This window comes from Pollicipes pollicipes, unplaced genomic scaffold (genome assembly GCF_011947565.3).
Source record: "Pollicipes pollicipes isolate AB1234 unplaced genomic scaffold, Ppol_2.1 Scaffold_4295;HRSCAF=5057_pilon_pilon_pilon, whole genome shotgun sequence".
Lineage (NCBI taxonomy): Eukaryota > Metazoa > Arthropoda > Thecostraca > Pollicipedomorpha > Pollicipedidae > Pollicipes > Pollicipes pollicipes.
In genome coordinates, this window is record NW_023596461.1 from 34,655,913 (window position 1) to 34,673,368 (window position 17,456).

At 51.4% G+C, this 17,456-nt stretch overlaps 1 protein-coding gene across 1 annotated transcript in view; it reads right to left on the reverse strand.

Annotated features, from left to right (window-relative positions):
• LOC119097472 (uncharacterized) overlaps window positions 1–17,456 on the reverse strand; it is a 70,237-nt gene that overhangs the window by 14,710 nt on the left and 38,071 nt on the right. Inside the window, exon 5 of the mRNA XM_037220501.1 lies at window positions 5,866–5,943. Coding sequence (XP_037076396.1) covers window positions 5,866–5,943 — 78 coding nt within the window. The remainder of the gene's footprint in view (window positions 1–5,865; window positions 5,944–17,456) is intronic.

Below are 17,456 nucleotides of genomic sequence, written 5' to 3' on the forward strand. Positions count from 1 at the left end.
CTGCCTGCTTTCGTCGAGGGACATTTCAACAACTTGACGTGGCAATTCACATGGCTGTCAGCAAAGGTGCAAGGTAAGAATAGGCCTTTGCAGGCAAAGCGACCGTCGCGAGGTCGCCGAGTTCGGCGAACGTCTGCTCCAACGCCTGAACACTGTCCTGAAAGCCATGGCATCCGGATGTTCAAAAGATGCTGAGAACCTCGGTACCTGTTGCCATGAGATAGCCGAACGATGCGTGAACCCCTAGTCACGACACCAGATGACTGTATTCATACACGGAGTAATAAATGCTCCACGGAGCAGCTTTCGTTGTCGTGCATCCACTTCCCCTCGGAGTTTTCAGTAAAGGGACACAAGAGTCGTGCAGTAACGACCTGCCGGCGTGCCGTGCGGGACACGTTAGACAAGACTCGCCAGTCACGTGGCGCGTCTCCTTGGTCAGATTGGTCACCAGTGAGCCTTTTCCCGACTCCGCGGTGAGCAGTGTGCATTGCCAGGGAACTGCCATGAGGAACAAACCATCATCGGAACAGCTGCTCGCCCTGTACAGGCCCTCCGGGAGTGTCCTGACATTTACTAGAAGGCAACACGAGCGACAACAGTTCCGACCAAGTGGGTCACCAATTAGCAAGCATACTTGATTGTTTTGCCACGTGCAGTGCACGTGCCCCATGCCACTACCGTCATCATCGGTAGTTCCAAAATAATGATACTCTAATTCTGCGCGTAAAAATACCGCTCACGCAAACTGAATTTAAAGCAACCTTATCAAGCATGGCGTCTCAGGTGAACAGGGGCGGATCCAAGGGGGGGGGGGGCGCACGGAACCATCCTTCGCCCCCATGATATTTTGATGCCTTTTCGGCGCACCGAAATTCCATGATAAAAGGGCAGCAAAAGTTGTATTTCTCAAGTACATAGCTTTTATTTTCAAGACGCGCTAAATTCCAGCAAACACTGGAATGCGACACCTCCCCATTGACATCTTGGGGCGGCCTATTTGGCGAGCGCCACAAAGTTTCTTTTAGGGGCACCATTATCTTCATTCCCAAGAGGCACCAAACCCAAAACGGGCCATTTAAAGAACCAAAAAACCCTTACAATCGAGAGACACCAAAATACCATGACACCACAACTTCTGTGCCTTTCACCCTAAAGAAACCCCAGATTGGCCCCTTCAGCGAAGTATGTCAAATGTGCATGCTAAACCAATTAACCACGATTGGACATATTGTTGCAAAGGTTTTGCCCTGTTTTGATCTACGCTGGGGTTTGACCAACGGGCCCTCGTCGTTGAAACCTCCCGAGAAATTGGGCATCTTTGAATTCCCCGCGAAAATTTAGCAGCAACGCAAACTGTTACCGCCTGACACAAAGCGTCCGAGGAACCACTGTAAAGTGAATAGCGCCCGCGAATTATTCTATGTAGCCATTTCATTTCTGAATGAGTCAAATTGATTTACTTCTAAATGCGTGCAGAAGTGCATCTTCCAGCATGAAGGGTTCACTCAGGCTAAGTTAAACATAAAAAAGAACTTCAGACAATGGATTCCTCGAAATGTAGCAGACTTAATTCGGCGAATCATTGTTTTCTTATTTCTTATTTTCGGGATCAGTTTTCCTGCTGCCCTTCCACCAGCCCTTACCCTTTGTTAAGCGCAATGCACCTCTCTTACCGTGGCTCTGGCTGCGTCCCAGGTCGCAGTGTCTGAGCATCCGCTTGACGAGATCCGGGGGTCGGCCCTGGTTAGCGCTAGCAGTAAGGAGGACATCATATTCCTCACGCCCGTATGACATTATTGTTTTAATATAGCAGTTGGATCTTCACAGAAAGGTACAACTTGATGTACGCTTTACATTGACCAATACCCACCTGCAGCGAAATCCATCGGCATGACAACAATAGTATGTGAATATGTCCATAATAAAAACAAATATGAACGATAAGGGCGGACCTTAAGAGCGGGTGGAGTAGATTTGCCGCTGATACCCAAACCATACACATGCAAGTATATGCAAACACGTGCCAATCAGTCGCTCAGCTTTGGCGCCACGAAAAGCTGTTTTTCGTTGAATTAGCAATCACGTTTTACATTTAGATGACCGACCGATGACAGTCTGAACAAATGACCCGTGCATGCACCTAGTTGAACACGTCATTTAACACACTTTTTTAATACGCGACACACTGGGCGTGATAAATGTATTTGAGGATAGCAACAGCACAAATGCGTCTTACGCGCCACAAAGTTGCGCATGCCCCCTGGCATGTTTGCTTCGGCACTAGTTTGACCCAACAAATACAGATGCAGAATTTCGAAGCATACATGATGTCGATTTCGTCTCGGCGGTCTCGCAGATAGCAGGAGCGGTGTGTGCCGACAAACTTTCGCATCCGATTGCAAGATATGCCATGCGCGGGCGGCGCAGGTCTGGTATCCGCACTTGTTGAGTCAGATACTCATACTACTTATACATCGTTGGAGTCACTTTCTTTGGCCCGAACTTCGCACTCCTTCACGATGTTCAAAACATTCAACGTAAGGTTTACTTATTTCCACGTTAACAGCACAAGCATTCCGCATGTTCCAAGGAACTGGCCATATGTTTTACTGCCAGAAAGTAGATTGGTCAACAGTCTACGAATTTCACTGGCTTCGCCGCCTTCTGCTACAACAATATTCGCGTCACGCGAAATCCTGTGAGTCAATATGATTTACAATTAAGGAGCAAGCCAATATTTTCGCTTTCGACCATTAACTGCAAGGTCAGTGACCTACAAAATGCAACTTTCTGCTGGTTTCATCGCATGTGAGCTTAAGATGGCCAGTGAGCTAAAGTGAGCTAAAGAGCTTGAGTGAGCTAAGGACGGCCAGTGACGCAAGTCGTGCTGTGATGTCTGATTTCGATTGAAAACTTTAACCCGTTTTTCCCCATCTTCTTAGCTCAGAATGGAAAGGGCATCAGTCTCTGAAAAACGTATGCCATGTATGTATGTACCTTTTATGCCTAGCCATCTACCATGCACAGAGGAAGGTAATTTCTCGATTAAAAGTAAGAAACTGAAAATGAAGTGACCGGAATCCGTGGACTTTTGCGAGGGCGGAAAGCAAAGTGAAGCGTGGCCCTTTCCTTGACAGGATCCTTGATCCATCCCTGCAGGTCAGCGACCTCAGTTTCACCATGAAAAGGCCAACAATAGGACGTTTGCAATAAAAATGACATGCATATTTGGATTGCGAATGAAAACTAACTTACAGCACATGTTTTCAGCAATTCATCTTTCCTCGCCGAATTATTTCCATACTTAAAGGCAACCTGGCCAGTGGGGCGGTAAAACATATTGCAAAAATAACCCTGAAGGTAAAAACACCGTGCGGTATTGCATTACTCACGACGATTAAGCACTATGCCCAACATGACGTGTGCCCGGGTTTATCGTAAGAACGCAGCCAAAAATTAAGTTGGCTCAGCAATTACCGAGTTGTTTTAGATGACTTCCGTTCGTAACCTGATGACTTCATAACGTGTCATTGGCCCTAACAGATGCATTCTATTTGTTGCGTGCACAACATTAAAGTAATCCATCGTTTGCGTTCCTGGAATTTGTATGAGTACATTATAGCGAATTACGACAAAAGGGTAGCATGCATAAGCAGAAACGTAATGCAATGCATACTGTATAAGGGAGACCCTTTACAGTGAGAACCGACCTAACTGCTGGTCTGACCACCCTCCAAAAAGTGGTGCCTTTGCGCCCGCGAGCAAAGGGGAAGGGGGCGCGGAATTATTGGAAGTAACATGAGTACATCAGTGGTGTAGGGGCTGTGATATGGACTACTTCAATCGCCTTCCCAGAGCATGCTTGAAATGCTCGTCTGCGACGAAGAATCACAATGGAGTGATAAAAACAGTAATGTAAACAAACGCAGTGATGTTAAACCTAGGTATGACTTAGTCAATCTTCCACGCTGTAGTGTTGTGTGACAACATCTTTACATGTACGGGCTTTGTCATAGACATAACATCGTTCGATATGGCGCTCTATAAAGAGAGACGGAACGGAATCAGCTATCGACTTACCATACCAAGCAACCAGAGAACGAATTACCGTACTGGTGGAATAAACAGACCGTGCCGTCCGTCAAATAAACTTCGTGTGCAGGCATCGTGTGCCTCGCAGCACGCCAGCTGCTCAATGCACTAGCCGTCCCGACATCCCCAAACCCCAGAGCCTGCGCGAATGATCGGGGCGTTGGCCACCGACGGCGAATATTGTGCCGAATCAGATCTCCTTTCCGAAATTGGCGTTCGACGGCTCCCTCGACCCGCGTGACTTTCAGGCTATTCCACGAGTTGGTTCGCAATCAGCGAAGACAACTCGCTTTCTGAGCCTTTTACACCGCCGACATCCCCGCCAATGCGCCACTATGGAGCGGCTGGAAGCGCCTCCGCCCCGCACCATTTCCCCGGCGCCCGCGCCAAGCGCCGCCGTCCCCCATCAGCGCCCGAGATCGGCCGGAGCTGGCGCGGCCCCAGCGCAGTCCGACGCCGTCTCCTCCGCGCCCCAAGCACCGCCACTTGGCCCAGGCGCCATCCGAGAGCACGCCACCGCACCACAATGGCCGCCAGGCCGCCGCGCCGTGCGTGCAATTGACCACTATTCATATGCAACGGGCGAATCATGGCGTGCAAGCGACCCACGCCGCGACGGCCCGGCTGAATCTGCGCAATAACGGTGGCGACCGGGGCACCCCGGCGAGAGCGTCTCGCCCAGAGCGCGGCGGGTGGCGAGTCTCGTCGCCCGCGCATCCGGCGCCGGTCACCGAGAGCGCACCAGGGGAACTCGACAAGAGCGAGAGCGTCTCGCCCGGAGCGCGGCGGGTGACGAGTCTCGTTGCCCGCGCATCCGGCGCCGGTCACCGAGAGCGCACCAGGGGAACTCAAGAGCAAGAGCGCCTCGCCCGGGGCGCGACGGGGGTGACTCATCTCATCGTCCGGCGCACTCGGCGCCGCCCACACACGGACGCTGTGGCACGGCGCTGGGAGCCGGACAGGTCGCGCGTAGCCGTAGCCGCTCTGGAACACACACACTGCACCTTGCAGCGCGTAGCCGCGTGCTACGAGGTGCAGTGTGTGTGTTCCAGAGCGCTTCCTTGGCCAGCCAACTGCGGTCGAACCCCACTCGGCGTCTGGCGAGGCGGAAGCCGTCCAGCCGGCCGGGAATTGAGAAAGGTCGGTTGCCGTAATCGGAGCGGCGACATTTGATCGTCGGGGGCTGTGTCGGCATACGGTGAGCCCGCAGGTCGGGGCGCCGCTCAGTCGACTCGCCTGGGGCCCTGCGCTGCGGTGGAACGTAACCAGCTCGCGGCCCGCACTACGAGAGGACCGACTGCTTGCACCCGGCCAGCATATGTATTGCGTTTTAGCGCACGGAAAACTGAGCGAAGCAGACAAAAGCGACATCCGCAAGCTGGGGTGCTCATGCAGCTGGGATAACGCTGCCATTCGAAAGCATGAAAAGGCCAACACATGCGATCACCTCCCGAGCACCGTCAGGCGTTGAAGGAGCGTGTTGTACTGGCATGTTTCACAGGCGCTGGCAGTTCGGCAGGGCCACCAAACACTGGCCACGGTCCGCAACGTTGTGACACCACGGCTGGTTCGGTTGACGTTACTGCTGGTCGGGCGCTGCCTGCTGGGCGTACCCTGACGTCACTGCTGGTCGGGCGTTGCCTGCTGGGCGTGCCCTGACGTCACTGCTGGTCGGGCGCTGCCCTGCTGGGCGCGCCGTGATGTCACTGCTGGTCGGGCGCTGCCGGCTGGGCGCGCCCCTGACTTCACTGCTGGTCGGGAGCCGCCTGCTGGGCGCCGTAAGCCCCGGGTCACGTGACTCAGCCGGTCTGTGAAGCGGTGCTGCATCCGTCCGTGGGCAGCCAGCACCTGAGGGCAGCCGGCGAACGCGGCTTACGACGGAGAGTACATCACTAAGTGTTCGAGGAGATGTTGTGGAACAAACAGTGCACGGATCCTGCAATATCCGGTCTGCGGGCGCGTGGTGTTCAGGGTCGGGTTGTCTGATCATATGCAGACGCTCCTTCACAGCGGTGTTATTGGTTGCTGGAACAATACAAATAATCGGCCGGAGTGCTGCCAGTCATGACGGATCTGGTGGGACGTCTTGAGCTGCTTCGGATATTAGGTCCCTGCGAGGACGCTGACACGCCACTGTCAGACCGCTGAACGGCATCTGGTGGATCTATTCAACCGGTATCGTTTGATATGCGCTTAATTGTTGTGCACCGTAGCGTATGGGCAATTCAATCATCATGTACCACCGAACTTTCACACGCTACATACGCTACATAACCCATATGCTGTCTAGTTTTCAACTGTCATGTAGACGGCAATTGTAAAGCCCCCTAAGCAAAGTTTTTCTCCCGCAAGAACATGATAAACATTAACCAGTCCCGTTGCACTTGATTTCACAGTTAATGCGTAGGAAGTGTTTATCAACGAAGTGATTTATATTTATAACATGGTCTCCGAAAGGATTCTAAAATGCAGGAGGCCGTTCGACCCCGTATCCTTGCGGTACCCTTGTTCGTTTAATGGACTGTTCCACATTTGTGTGGGCCATTGAACTGATGAGTCGTTTTTAAGATCATTTCCTGCAGTTCAGAGCTATGTAAATTTTAATATTCCAAATCCACTTATTTTTTAGCTAGGCGCACGCGACCTGGTGCAGACTTTCGCGCCGGCTAATAGGAAGTCAACCAGAGATGTATGTCAGAGAAACGTCACACGAATTCTGCCTGAGTGGCCAAATTGTTTTCAAGGTCAAGACGAATACAGCCATTGATTTATTCGTGTCTAAAGTACGTTGGTACCAACTGTCCCATCAACAGACCGCAGTCAGCTATCAACCAGAGAAATGCAAGTCTCGATCACGATTGGTTATTGGTCATTTGGATCAGAGCCTTTCGGCCGTCATGGTCATTTCAGGGCTATGAAACGAAGGAAAGCGGATAACAGTGGGGAAGGGTTGCATGCACCTGGAGACCCATACGCCGAGGCTTCGCCCACACAGCGACCCCTACGCGGTGTGTGCGCGCGCTCAGCGCTCGGACTAAGGCCACCAGGGGCCACTTCGTCCCACTCGAGCGTGGCGCATGTGGCCTGCCCCGGAGAAGCGAGATGTCCCGGGGATGCGGGATAGAGCGAGAACGACGTTAAAACAGTGGATTGCGAACGCGAACCACCTTCGGTGACACGTGATACAGGAAATTGAGTGGTTCAACTGGTCACGGCGGGCATGACGCCGGAAATCGAATAATCCGTGAATAGTTACGCAACCAGGAATGTAAATGCGAGTAAAAGCATCACGTGCCATCACGGAAACACGTACAGGAACAGCACGAGAGAAGCTACAGAACACACGCACATGCACATATAAGCATACCAAAAGTTGAAAGTGAGCTTTTTCCATCATGCTTGCCTCAATATCTTCTTAATTGTGGGACACCCCCTCTAAGGTGTGTTTCGGTCAAACTGGCAGCTCACCTTTAATCGTGATTTTCACAATAGAGCGTTTTTTTTTTTTACCACGTTCTATGGCAACATGCCTAGCATGCCGACACATGGCTGACTGACAGCGGCATCATAGCAAAAAACGTGCTCAACATCGAACTGCAGTAACTCTGTTACGGTTACTTAGCAAAGAACATGAGCGGATTAGAGGTCTGAGGGGACACGCACAAACGCCACGAGTCACGCCAGGCCTCCTCAGTGTCCCTTATCTCCACAGGCTCGACGTCGCCATTCGCATCCATCACAATCGGCACGTAAACGTCTCAATGGTTCTGGCGGGAAGTGGTGTGCCTCCGCTTTGGCCTGAGAGCATCGCAGCCCCGGCCGGATTTAATGCCGCTATAAAGCCCCTAGCTGTGAGCGGCGCTAATGTACCGCGCTATCGGTCGGTGGCACAGGGGGGCACCCAAGACCGCGGCACAGTGCTCAGACCAATCATACACGCGGCCAGCGCCGTCTCTGGGCGCCCGTTAAGCCCCGCAGACATCGCGTTATTCAAATGATATGGCGCCGTCTGGTAACTGGGCCCGTGTAGGGTCGATTTTTCCCCCTCGTCAGCACGCCGCTCGAATGAATTTCTTCGTCCCCGTTGCGGACAAAGGGGCATAAAAGTGGAATAAGTGACCGCTTTCTGACGAGATTTGCTTTGAGGCGGCTGACGCGCTCGCAACGTGGGCCAGACGGCAACAAAGAGAACGCGCCGAAACTTGCCTGGTATGCGGCAGCACTGACACCGTCGGAGTGCACCGGTGGTATGCGACAGCACTGACACCGTCGGAGTGGCAGTATGCGGCAGCACTGACACCGTCGGAGTGGCAGCATGCGGCAGCACTGACACCGTCGGAGTGGCAGTATGCGGCAGCACTGACACCGTCGGAGTGGCAGTATGCGGCAGCACTGACACCGTCGGAGTGGCAGTATGCGGCAGCACTGACACTGTCGGAGTGACAGTATTCAGCAGCACTGACACCGTTTAAGTGGCACTACGCGGCAGCACTGACACCGTCGGAGTGGCAGTATACGGCAGCACTGACACCGTCGAAGTGGCAGTATGCGGCAGCACTGACACCGTCGGAGTGGCAGTATGCGGCAGCACTGACGCCGTCGAAGTGGCAGTATGCGGCAGCACTGACACCGTCGAAATGGCAGTATGCGGCAGCACTGACACCGTCGGAGCCGAAGCCTGCCTGGTATGCGGCAGCACTGACACCGTCGGGGTGCACCGGCCTATTACCGAAGAGAGATCTGATTGGCAAGTTTTACGCAGCAATGATGAAAAAAGCGAGATTTTACTTATAACTTCCTGGATTGAGTGGCACGCTATTCGTGTCAAGGGGTCACAGTTTGGCTCAGGGATGTGAAGCGGCGGCACGCGTGAGACTTCAGTTTGCTGAAGAGGTTGTGGAGCAGAAACAGTGTCAGAGAACAGCACACTTCCTATGAAAGAACTACCATGGCTGTTTTAGAAACTTGTCCAATACGCCAACACATCGGCCGACCACAGGCGGCGTTTCATTGTACCGTCAAGCTGATCTCACATTATACCAGTCTATGGCAACGGCACACAGAGTAATTTGTCTAGATCCGGAAAGCATTAGGCTTTGCTGCGAAGGTCATTTTCGGCCGCGAAAATCCGATCATGCTTCAAACCTCCCTCAGAAGCTTGGCTGACTCTGGGCTGTTGATTTAGGGAGGCTCCACACCATCCCCATCCCACACAGTGTTCTGGTAAAGGAGGTGTCAGCAATCAACTGGCCGGCCCCTCTGACCGGCCAGTTACGGACCGCGGGTGATGTCCCCCTGCGACTCACGGGACAGGCCAGTGACTTGGCTGTGCTCCGCTCCCACACTGAGATGGAAAAGCGTCGTCTTCCCTCCCGTGCACCTGAGCTGTACAACGCAGTGCCGTGCAGCCTCAAGCGACCACCGGTCGTAACCGTCACTAGGTATCTGAAGCGCTAAGTGATCAACGGCAATTCAGTGACATGCAACGACGCTCGTGCAGATGTCTGCATGCTTGTATGCCTGCACACGCCTTTATATCGTATGCCCGTGTATGCTCGTCTCTTTCACCTTAGTACATCTCTGCCATGATGGGCATTAATAGCCTCGAGTTGAGTGGAGAGACGCGAGGTTGGTGTGATGTCCATGTGTATATTCGGGTCGCTCAAATACACGCACGGACATGACACGGACATGACACCAACCCCGCGTCTCACACCGACCTGGCACCACATCGAGCAGATCACAAAGCCACCAGTGTCGTTTGCCCAGCTTCTCGCCAGCTTTCAAGGTGCCTACGGCAGACCACCGGCGGAGCTTCGGCCAACGATCCACCGCTGCGAATGGCATTATCTTCACCTCGTCCAGACACTGTCTCCTCGTCGGCCGGGCAGACTGGGACGTAGGTGGAGGGGCGGGCGTGGGGGGGGGGGGGGGAGCAGGTCGGGATGACCCCGTACTGTCCTGCTCTCACCGGCCCGCAGGCCATCACAGGGTAACTACGCCATATTGCCGGCCGTCCCGACCGCGCCGCGCGGACTTTATTAAATTTGCGGCCGATATTGTTTCATTTCAAACACTGTCACGCTCGAGCATCGATGCTGGGCGGGCGCCGGCGGCGACCCTTCGCTGACGTCTCAATCAGGTCAGGCCTGCCTGGGATGGCGTCCCCCTGGCCTCCTCCCGCGTTCAAAACCTGCCCGCGTCGAGCGCGAGCGGCGCCGGCGAGCGATCCTCCGACGGAATTCCTCGGCGTTATTGAGCAAAGCAGCTGGGCGGCAGTCCTAACTGTGCGGATAGTTTGGCCGCTGCTGCGTTACCAGCATTCCGGCCCGACTGCAGAGTCGTGGCTGCAGTCTGGAGCATTCCGCCTTTACACGCGACCGTGCGCCTAGACGCGGGTGTCACCCACGGGAGTCGTGCTTCATTAGCCGTGACGAGCAACACCCGAGAGCAGATGAAAAATCTGACCCCCCCGTCGTGGCGGCTACAGTCCAACAGAGCCTACCGACCGGGCAGCAAAACCGCCGTGCACTGGGCTCCCGAAAGAGGAGGATGGGTCACCGGCTGAGCGGCTGGGCAGTGAGTTCCCGATAGAGAAGGACGAGTCACCGGCTGAGCGGTTGGGCAGTGGGCTCCCTATAGTGAAGGAAGGATGGGTCGGTACAGGGGGGGGGGGGGGGGGCTGATTGACACAGGACCCTCACATTGCCTCGACATGAGCAATCGTCATAAGCTATAATACCTCCTTTTGTTGTCAGAGGGACCTGGCCAACGCAAGAGGTCCTCTGTCATTCGCGGTCCCGCCCCCAGCCCTGTTGAACAAATTTTCTGACCGATTCGAGGACCCTTGTTCACACAAAATACCCTGTTAGGCACTATGGGCCCCTGAACGATGCAGGAGCCCCACATTATTGCAGGGCCCCCGGCCAATGTAAACCATGGGCCCGGCCGAGTCCCTGGTTAGAAATGGACCCCCAAAGCCCAGACCGACACGGAGCCAGCCAGCTGTTCGGTGCTTGTAATCTCTGGCCGAAATAAAGGGACGCTCTGTTTCAGGGGTCCCCAGTCAGTTCAATAGCCCCTCTTACTGACATTTGAGAGCATCGCCTCACGGGCGAGGGTCCTTAATGTGACCTACAGCCAGCCGCTCGGGCCCTTCAGCCTTCCAATCGAGCCCTGGATCTTTGGTCTCAAGAGACCCTTCGGCCCTTCTTCGGACCACCTCAAGCACCGCTCCTGGCCGACTCGGGACTATTTGCGGTCACACGGCCCCTGTTGGGCACTGCGGCCGCTGGCCGACACGAGAGCCGACCGACACAAGTAGGCCCTCAGGCCTGTACCGATGTGGAGCCGACTGTGCGGCACTGGTGGCGCCGCCTGACTGACGTACGGACCCATTCATTCATATAGGCTCCTGAATAAGACTCCGGCCAGGCCTTCGTGACCTCAGACCCTCCAATGGGGTCCTCCAATCGGGATCGCCAGACCTGTTGGCCCCTCCAGGCTGATCAGGCCTCCATGAACACTGCCTCCGGCCGACTAGGGGTCCTTGCCAACACATGGCTTGAACGCAGGTTAGTGGTCAACGACCGGAAGACACAACGCGGTGGGGAGGAATGACCCTTCAGCCCTTGACCGCTAACAATAATGTGCGCCCTAGTCTTCCACTCAAGGGGCCCCTTTCCCGGAGTGAAAAAGAGTTTCATTAGGGTTGACTAGAGTGGGTTGAAATGAGCTGCAATGGACAAGCCTATGTTTGTCTGGGGATGTTTATTCTTATGCAGAATCGACAAATGACAAATTACTTCAAAAAGTTTTGAGCCTGTGCACCGCAATCTCGGGAGCAAGGACAGCGATAGCCTGGGTTGCAGATTCCGTCGACCCGACGGCCTTGGCCACTGCATGTGGCATAAGGCGGCGGGCGTCGTGCGCGCAAGCACAACCGTCGTAAAGCAATCGTTCCGAATGCCTTGAAAGATTCTTTCGTGCCGCTCAAAGGTGAGACTGTGTGCAGCTTTTTTACAAGTTTGAGGCTATACTCTGGACCAACTAACAAATCCATCGAAACGGAAAATATCATATATGCTGCTATATCACTAATCAATTCCGACTGATTTTTTTCTGCCATGACTGAAATTTTCTATTAAAAAACAAATCAATTGATTCTGACATTTCCAGACAAACATGACTTAGCCATGTTAATACAAAATGTTGACGAATTTTGACATACATTCGTGAGATCCTTGAAATTCTCCGTACAGCCCAGGTAAAGATTCTGACAAACTCACTGAGTTCTATCGGTTTAGAAAGTCCACTTCACCATTGCAAAATGAAGAGCACCGGCGCCATTTGCATGTAATCGCTTAACGCATATAACGCAAAGTTCACTGGCTATGAAATCCAGGCAGAACTGATCTCACAGTAGCTTCTGACATCTGTTTCAGCTATAGAAGACAAACATGAAAAACATCAAAGAAAGACGTCCCCTCATTCACAAATGGGACATATCCGGCGTTTCTTTGCGGGGGGAGGGGCTTTTACTTTCACGGGGCCCTTTGTCAGCCCTGTGCCTCCTCCCTTGCCAAGGCTCTGGATGCGCACCTAGCAGTGGGCTTCCGGTACACAGATGGGCCACCTGCTCAGCAGCTGCAGCCACCACTGAGTCACCAAGTAACTGCAGTCGGCATTGAGCAGCAGCTGCAGCCACGACTGAGCAGATGCAGTCATGACTGAACGACCACAATCCCGAATCCGACTGAGCAGTTTCAGACTATGCTGAGCAGCCGAAGTCCTGAATCAGCAACCAAAGAACAGATGCGTAGTCCTGACCAACAGCTGAAGCTCTGATTGGAGAGCGGCAGTACCTAGCGACAGACAACGTATCATTAAATTAGAGGAAAATTCGTATCCATATTACGAGTCGTTCACATTGAAGCTTAGGCTTAATAAGTTAAGAAGAGTGTCATAGCCGGGTATGTGAAGACAAGTAAACATTTTAAATTCAGGGATAAATAAGCATGAACACCATGAGAAAGGACCAAAACACGAGCACATAATGATGCTTGGCTTAGCGCGGCTTCTAGCACCGTGCTGCCACCTTTGAGCCAGTTTGAAGCACTACAAGTGAGTGGAGAGTGGCAATTTCCCACAGCTAGTTTGGCAGCATCCCAACGTCATAAAAACGTGTCATGACGCAATGAAAAAACGCAAGAAAAAGTGAAAAGTTGTGCGTGAACTTATTTCATAATATCTGGAGCTTGTTTGAATATCTTCACATGTTGAGCATTCCCTTACACGTTTAACCATAACACATGCGTGCATATATCATCATCAGCCTCTAACTCTTGCATCTGAAGCTATTAACAGCGACCAATGAGTCAGTGGTAGCAGACCATTTGTACGTGCTTTAATCATTGTTTTATGCATTGGTAATGCCTGATTTCAATTTACTTACGACACAAGAGTGTATTTTATTGATATTGTTAACTGTGATGGTAATTTCTCCATCCACGTCTTCCGCCTATCTAGATATCTGATTTCACTGCAAGCTTGCAGGCATTAGCCTCTTGTATTTAGTTCGCAAAGAAAAATCCTTTGGGAAAGCCCATCAGGACAGCTCTGATCAATGTCGCATTGCCGCGTCGACCAGCACGACTTTAAGGTATGGAAGAGAACTGCACCAGCTTGTACACTGAGCTCTCTCATTCATACTAAATGTATGACCAAGGTTATTACATCTGCAGACCACTAAAACCTTCAGCCTCACGTGTTTCCGTAAAGCGTCAGGGCAGGCACTCATTTTTGGTAAATAACTCATGAATGAATCTATCAACTAGCACGCCATGTCCACCCTGCGGTCACAGAGGTGATGTTGTGCCGATGTTCTTTGTATGGAGTAGGCTGCATCATACGCAAGTTGAATACCTCACGATATTTCAAACAAATGCCCTCGTTTCTGCCGTTTTTTTATTTCCTCGTGACTTTGGGAAGACACATTTTATATTTTTAACAAAGTGTTCAACACTGCTTTGTTCTTTGAGCTGATACATAGACGTATCTGATCTGGCCGATGACACCAGCATTTTGAATTCCTTCCGAATAGCTCAGAATTTAGATTTGAAGTAGCCGCTCCAAGGCGAGAGTGGCCATTTGACTCCCAGGGCAACACACTGTGAGAATGATGCTTAACATTTCCTTTATGCTTCTCAACGTGTGGGTCAAGTAGTAGTTGTGCAATAAATGGTTTGACAGCGTGAAACTTTAACGGAACGGATTTGAAAATATGAGGTCATTACCCAGCGAATTCTACCAAAAGGTATGCTACGGCTTTGATTTCTCCCCTATAGCACTTAGCCCGGCGACTCTTTTTGAAGCGCACTTTAGCTGTGGGAAACAAAGTTGACTTGGATAATCAGCTCGTTGCAAGGCTGTGCTTGAGAAGCAGATATTTATCACTGACAAACGCGTGGTCGAGCGATGCACATGCTCCCGTTTCCATCAAAGTATTCGCTAAATGGCTTGCGCCGCCCGCTGTGCCAATCATAAACGTTCATTTCTATTGACGTCAGGCATACCGACTAATGACGGAATACGTTCTGACCACCATACTTCAGTCGTAGGGTCTGATTGTCGGTGTTCTCAGGTAGCTTTTTTCAACGAAGGATCCCTTTTGCCCCCCCCCCCCCCCCACCCTCCTGTCCCGCGCTCTGCCCCAAAAGCAATTAACCGGATTTGGCACACTTTATGAGGGGCTTTGCTTTCTTTTTTGACTGAAACCATATATCGAAAATCACCGGAAGCTGCCATGCTGCCTGCATTGAGCAGTCAACAGAATGAACTAGGCAAGTACGAAATGACTGTAGCGGATAAGCCACCAACACTTTTTGTGAATTTTTTAAAAAAATGTTTGCAAGGACTCGCTCAGGTCGTACTAAGCAGATTGCAGATAGGGACGTTGCCAGATTGTTGGTGGCTTCCAGTAGATATCGAGAGGCCCTGTGGAAATAGGCGGAGGAACGCTTCAAAAAGTGTGTGGGGGGGGGGGGGGGCAAGCTCAGGATGTATTCAGGAACCTTCCCTGGACGGCGAACCCGATGACCAGGGGAAGGGGGGTGGTGGGTTAGGGATGGAGGCTGTTGTCGCTCTTTATTCAAATGTCGTGGCTGGTATGCTAGATATGCATCTAGAGCTGTTTATCACTGGTGCGTGATCTTGCCTATTCGACTTATCTTTCATTTGGCAATAAGGCTATCCAGCTTCCCTAGATAATTCGTCCATTTTAACATTATCTTTCCTGGGGAGGCGAAATTCCACGAGCCGGTGGGCATTTGGGGTTATTAAGGGAGCAACTGCCTCCACAGTGTAGATGCCAAAATACGGCCTGGATATAGGCTGGTGAAAATTTTGAAAGTGGATCGATGGCTCACAGTGCGACTGATTTTTCATGCGCCTTCATTTCGTTGGCTACTTTTCAAGAAATGCGACTTGTCGCAGCATTTTAGGCGGAAACAAATTCGGGAGCTTGAAACTGCTACAAACAATATGACAAAAGCCATGAAACTGGAGATTTAAGAAAAGAATCAAGCCACTTAATAAGGCCAATCTGTCCTATGTTCCTTATCTGGGCCCTCTCCTGTCCGCCGTCGGTGGGCACTGCCCTGGCCCGGATGCATCCCGACCGCGAACTGATCGTATGGCTGCTTTGTTGCATATTTTTGGACCAGCGTTACCACTACATGGTGTATGAAACAGGTGTCGGACACCTGCAACCATGGGGGTAGGAATAGGGGGGACAGGGGGGTCATGGTCCCCACTTTTCAAGGTGGGGGGGCAGTAATGTTCAAGGTGGGGGGGGGGGGGGGGCAGTAATGTTAACTGGCCCCCCACGTTTCAGATTAAGGCTGCATTTGTCTTACTTTTGCACTATATTTAGCATGCATGCCGATTGCCTAGTTCACCAGCCATCTCCTTTAAGAGGCATCATCTTTTTCTTTTACTCATTGGCCATCGCTCAGTGTTACAGCCACAAGGCCGACGCCGACCGGCCTGGAGATTGCAGCGCCGGGCGTCGAAGCTGTTGCTGCATTACGTAGTTTTCCATCAGTAGCCAATGCCAATGACGCCAATGAAATGATTTCAGAAGCGTCATCATTTTCGTCTACCAGTGAGCCACGACTAAGAGCAACTGAGCTAACGCTCGGCGGACAATGGAGACTGCAACGCCTGGTGTGGAAGTTTTTGTTGCTAAGAATTGCGAACGCGCATGTTAAAAAAAAAACATGTTGCATAAATTGCATCACTGGTCAATTTTGACTGAATGGAGAACATTTTCAGACAAACTTGGCATAGCAATGTTAATACACATTGTCGACCACTCGATCTGCAATAAAATTTTCATCTTCAAATTTGGATCGAACATAGCGATCTACAATCTACCTTCGTGATGCCCTCAATGTCAGTAGAACCGAGATAACAAATTCTGATAAAGCTTCTGAATTCTATCCGTTTAGAAATAGTCAACTAACCATTCTAAATTAAGAGCACCGGTGATTTATTTCATGTCGTCGCTCAACGCCTGATTTCTGCAGTTTATTCACCTCAAAATACAGACAATTGAGCTCACAGTAGCTCCTGGTTTCTGTTCTGGTTACAAGGTAAAAATAACAATAAAACGAAGAAAACCGTGTCACTTGTTAACAAGTAAGCTATATCCGGGGATTTTTTGGGGGGATCACCATAAGATGGGCTTTTGTCAGCCTTATGTTCCCCCTTGGCAAGGCTCTGGTTACGCCCCGCCTGCACACAAAAGCAGATCAAGTCGTATACGTTGCATGATGGGCAATGAAACATCCGTTCTGCCGATTCATACCTAAGACAGACAGCTTCCCGGAGGCTATTTTTCTGCGATGGTGTGGTGTAAGGGAATATAATTAGGAAAAGGATGCTATTGTAGCTGTCCAACACATGTTTCATATACCATGCAGTAGTAACGCTGATCCAAAAGTATGCAACAAAGCAGCCATACGATCAGTTCGCAGTCAGTCATGCGAGATACATCCGGGCCAGGGCTGGGGCCACCAACGGCGGACAGGAGCAGTGCCCAGATAAGGAACATGTGACAGATGGGCCTTATTATGTGGCTTGGTTCTTTTTTATGACTTATTAAAAATCAAAAGTAGTAGGACTTTTGTCACATTGTTTCTGTCAGTTTCGAGCTCCCGAATTTGTTTCCACCTAAAATGCTGCGACAAGTCTTCTCCCTTGAAAAGCAGCCAGAGAAATAAAGGCGCATGAAAAATCTGTCGCACTGTGAACTATCGACCCCCTTTCAAAATTATCACCAGCCTATATCCAGGCCGTAT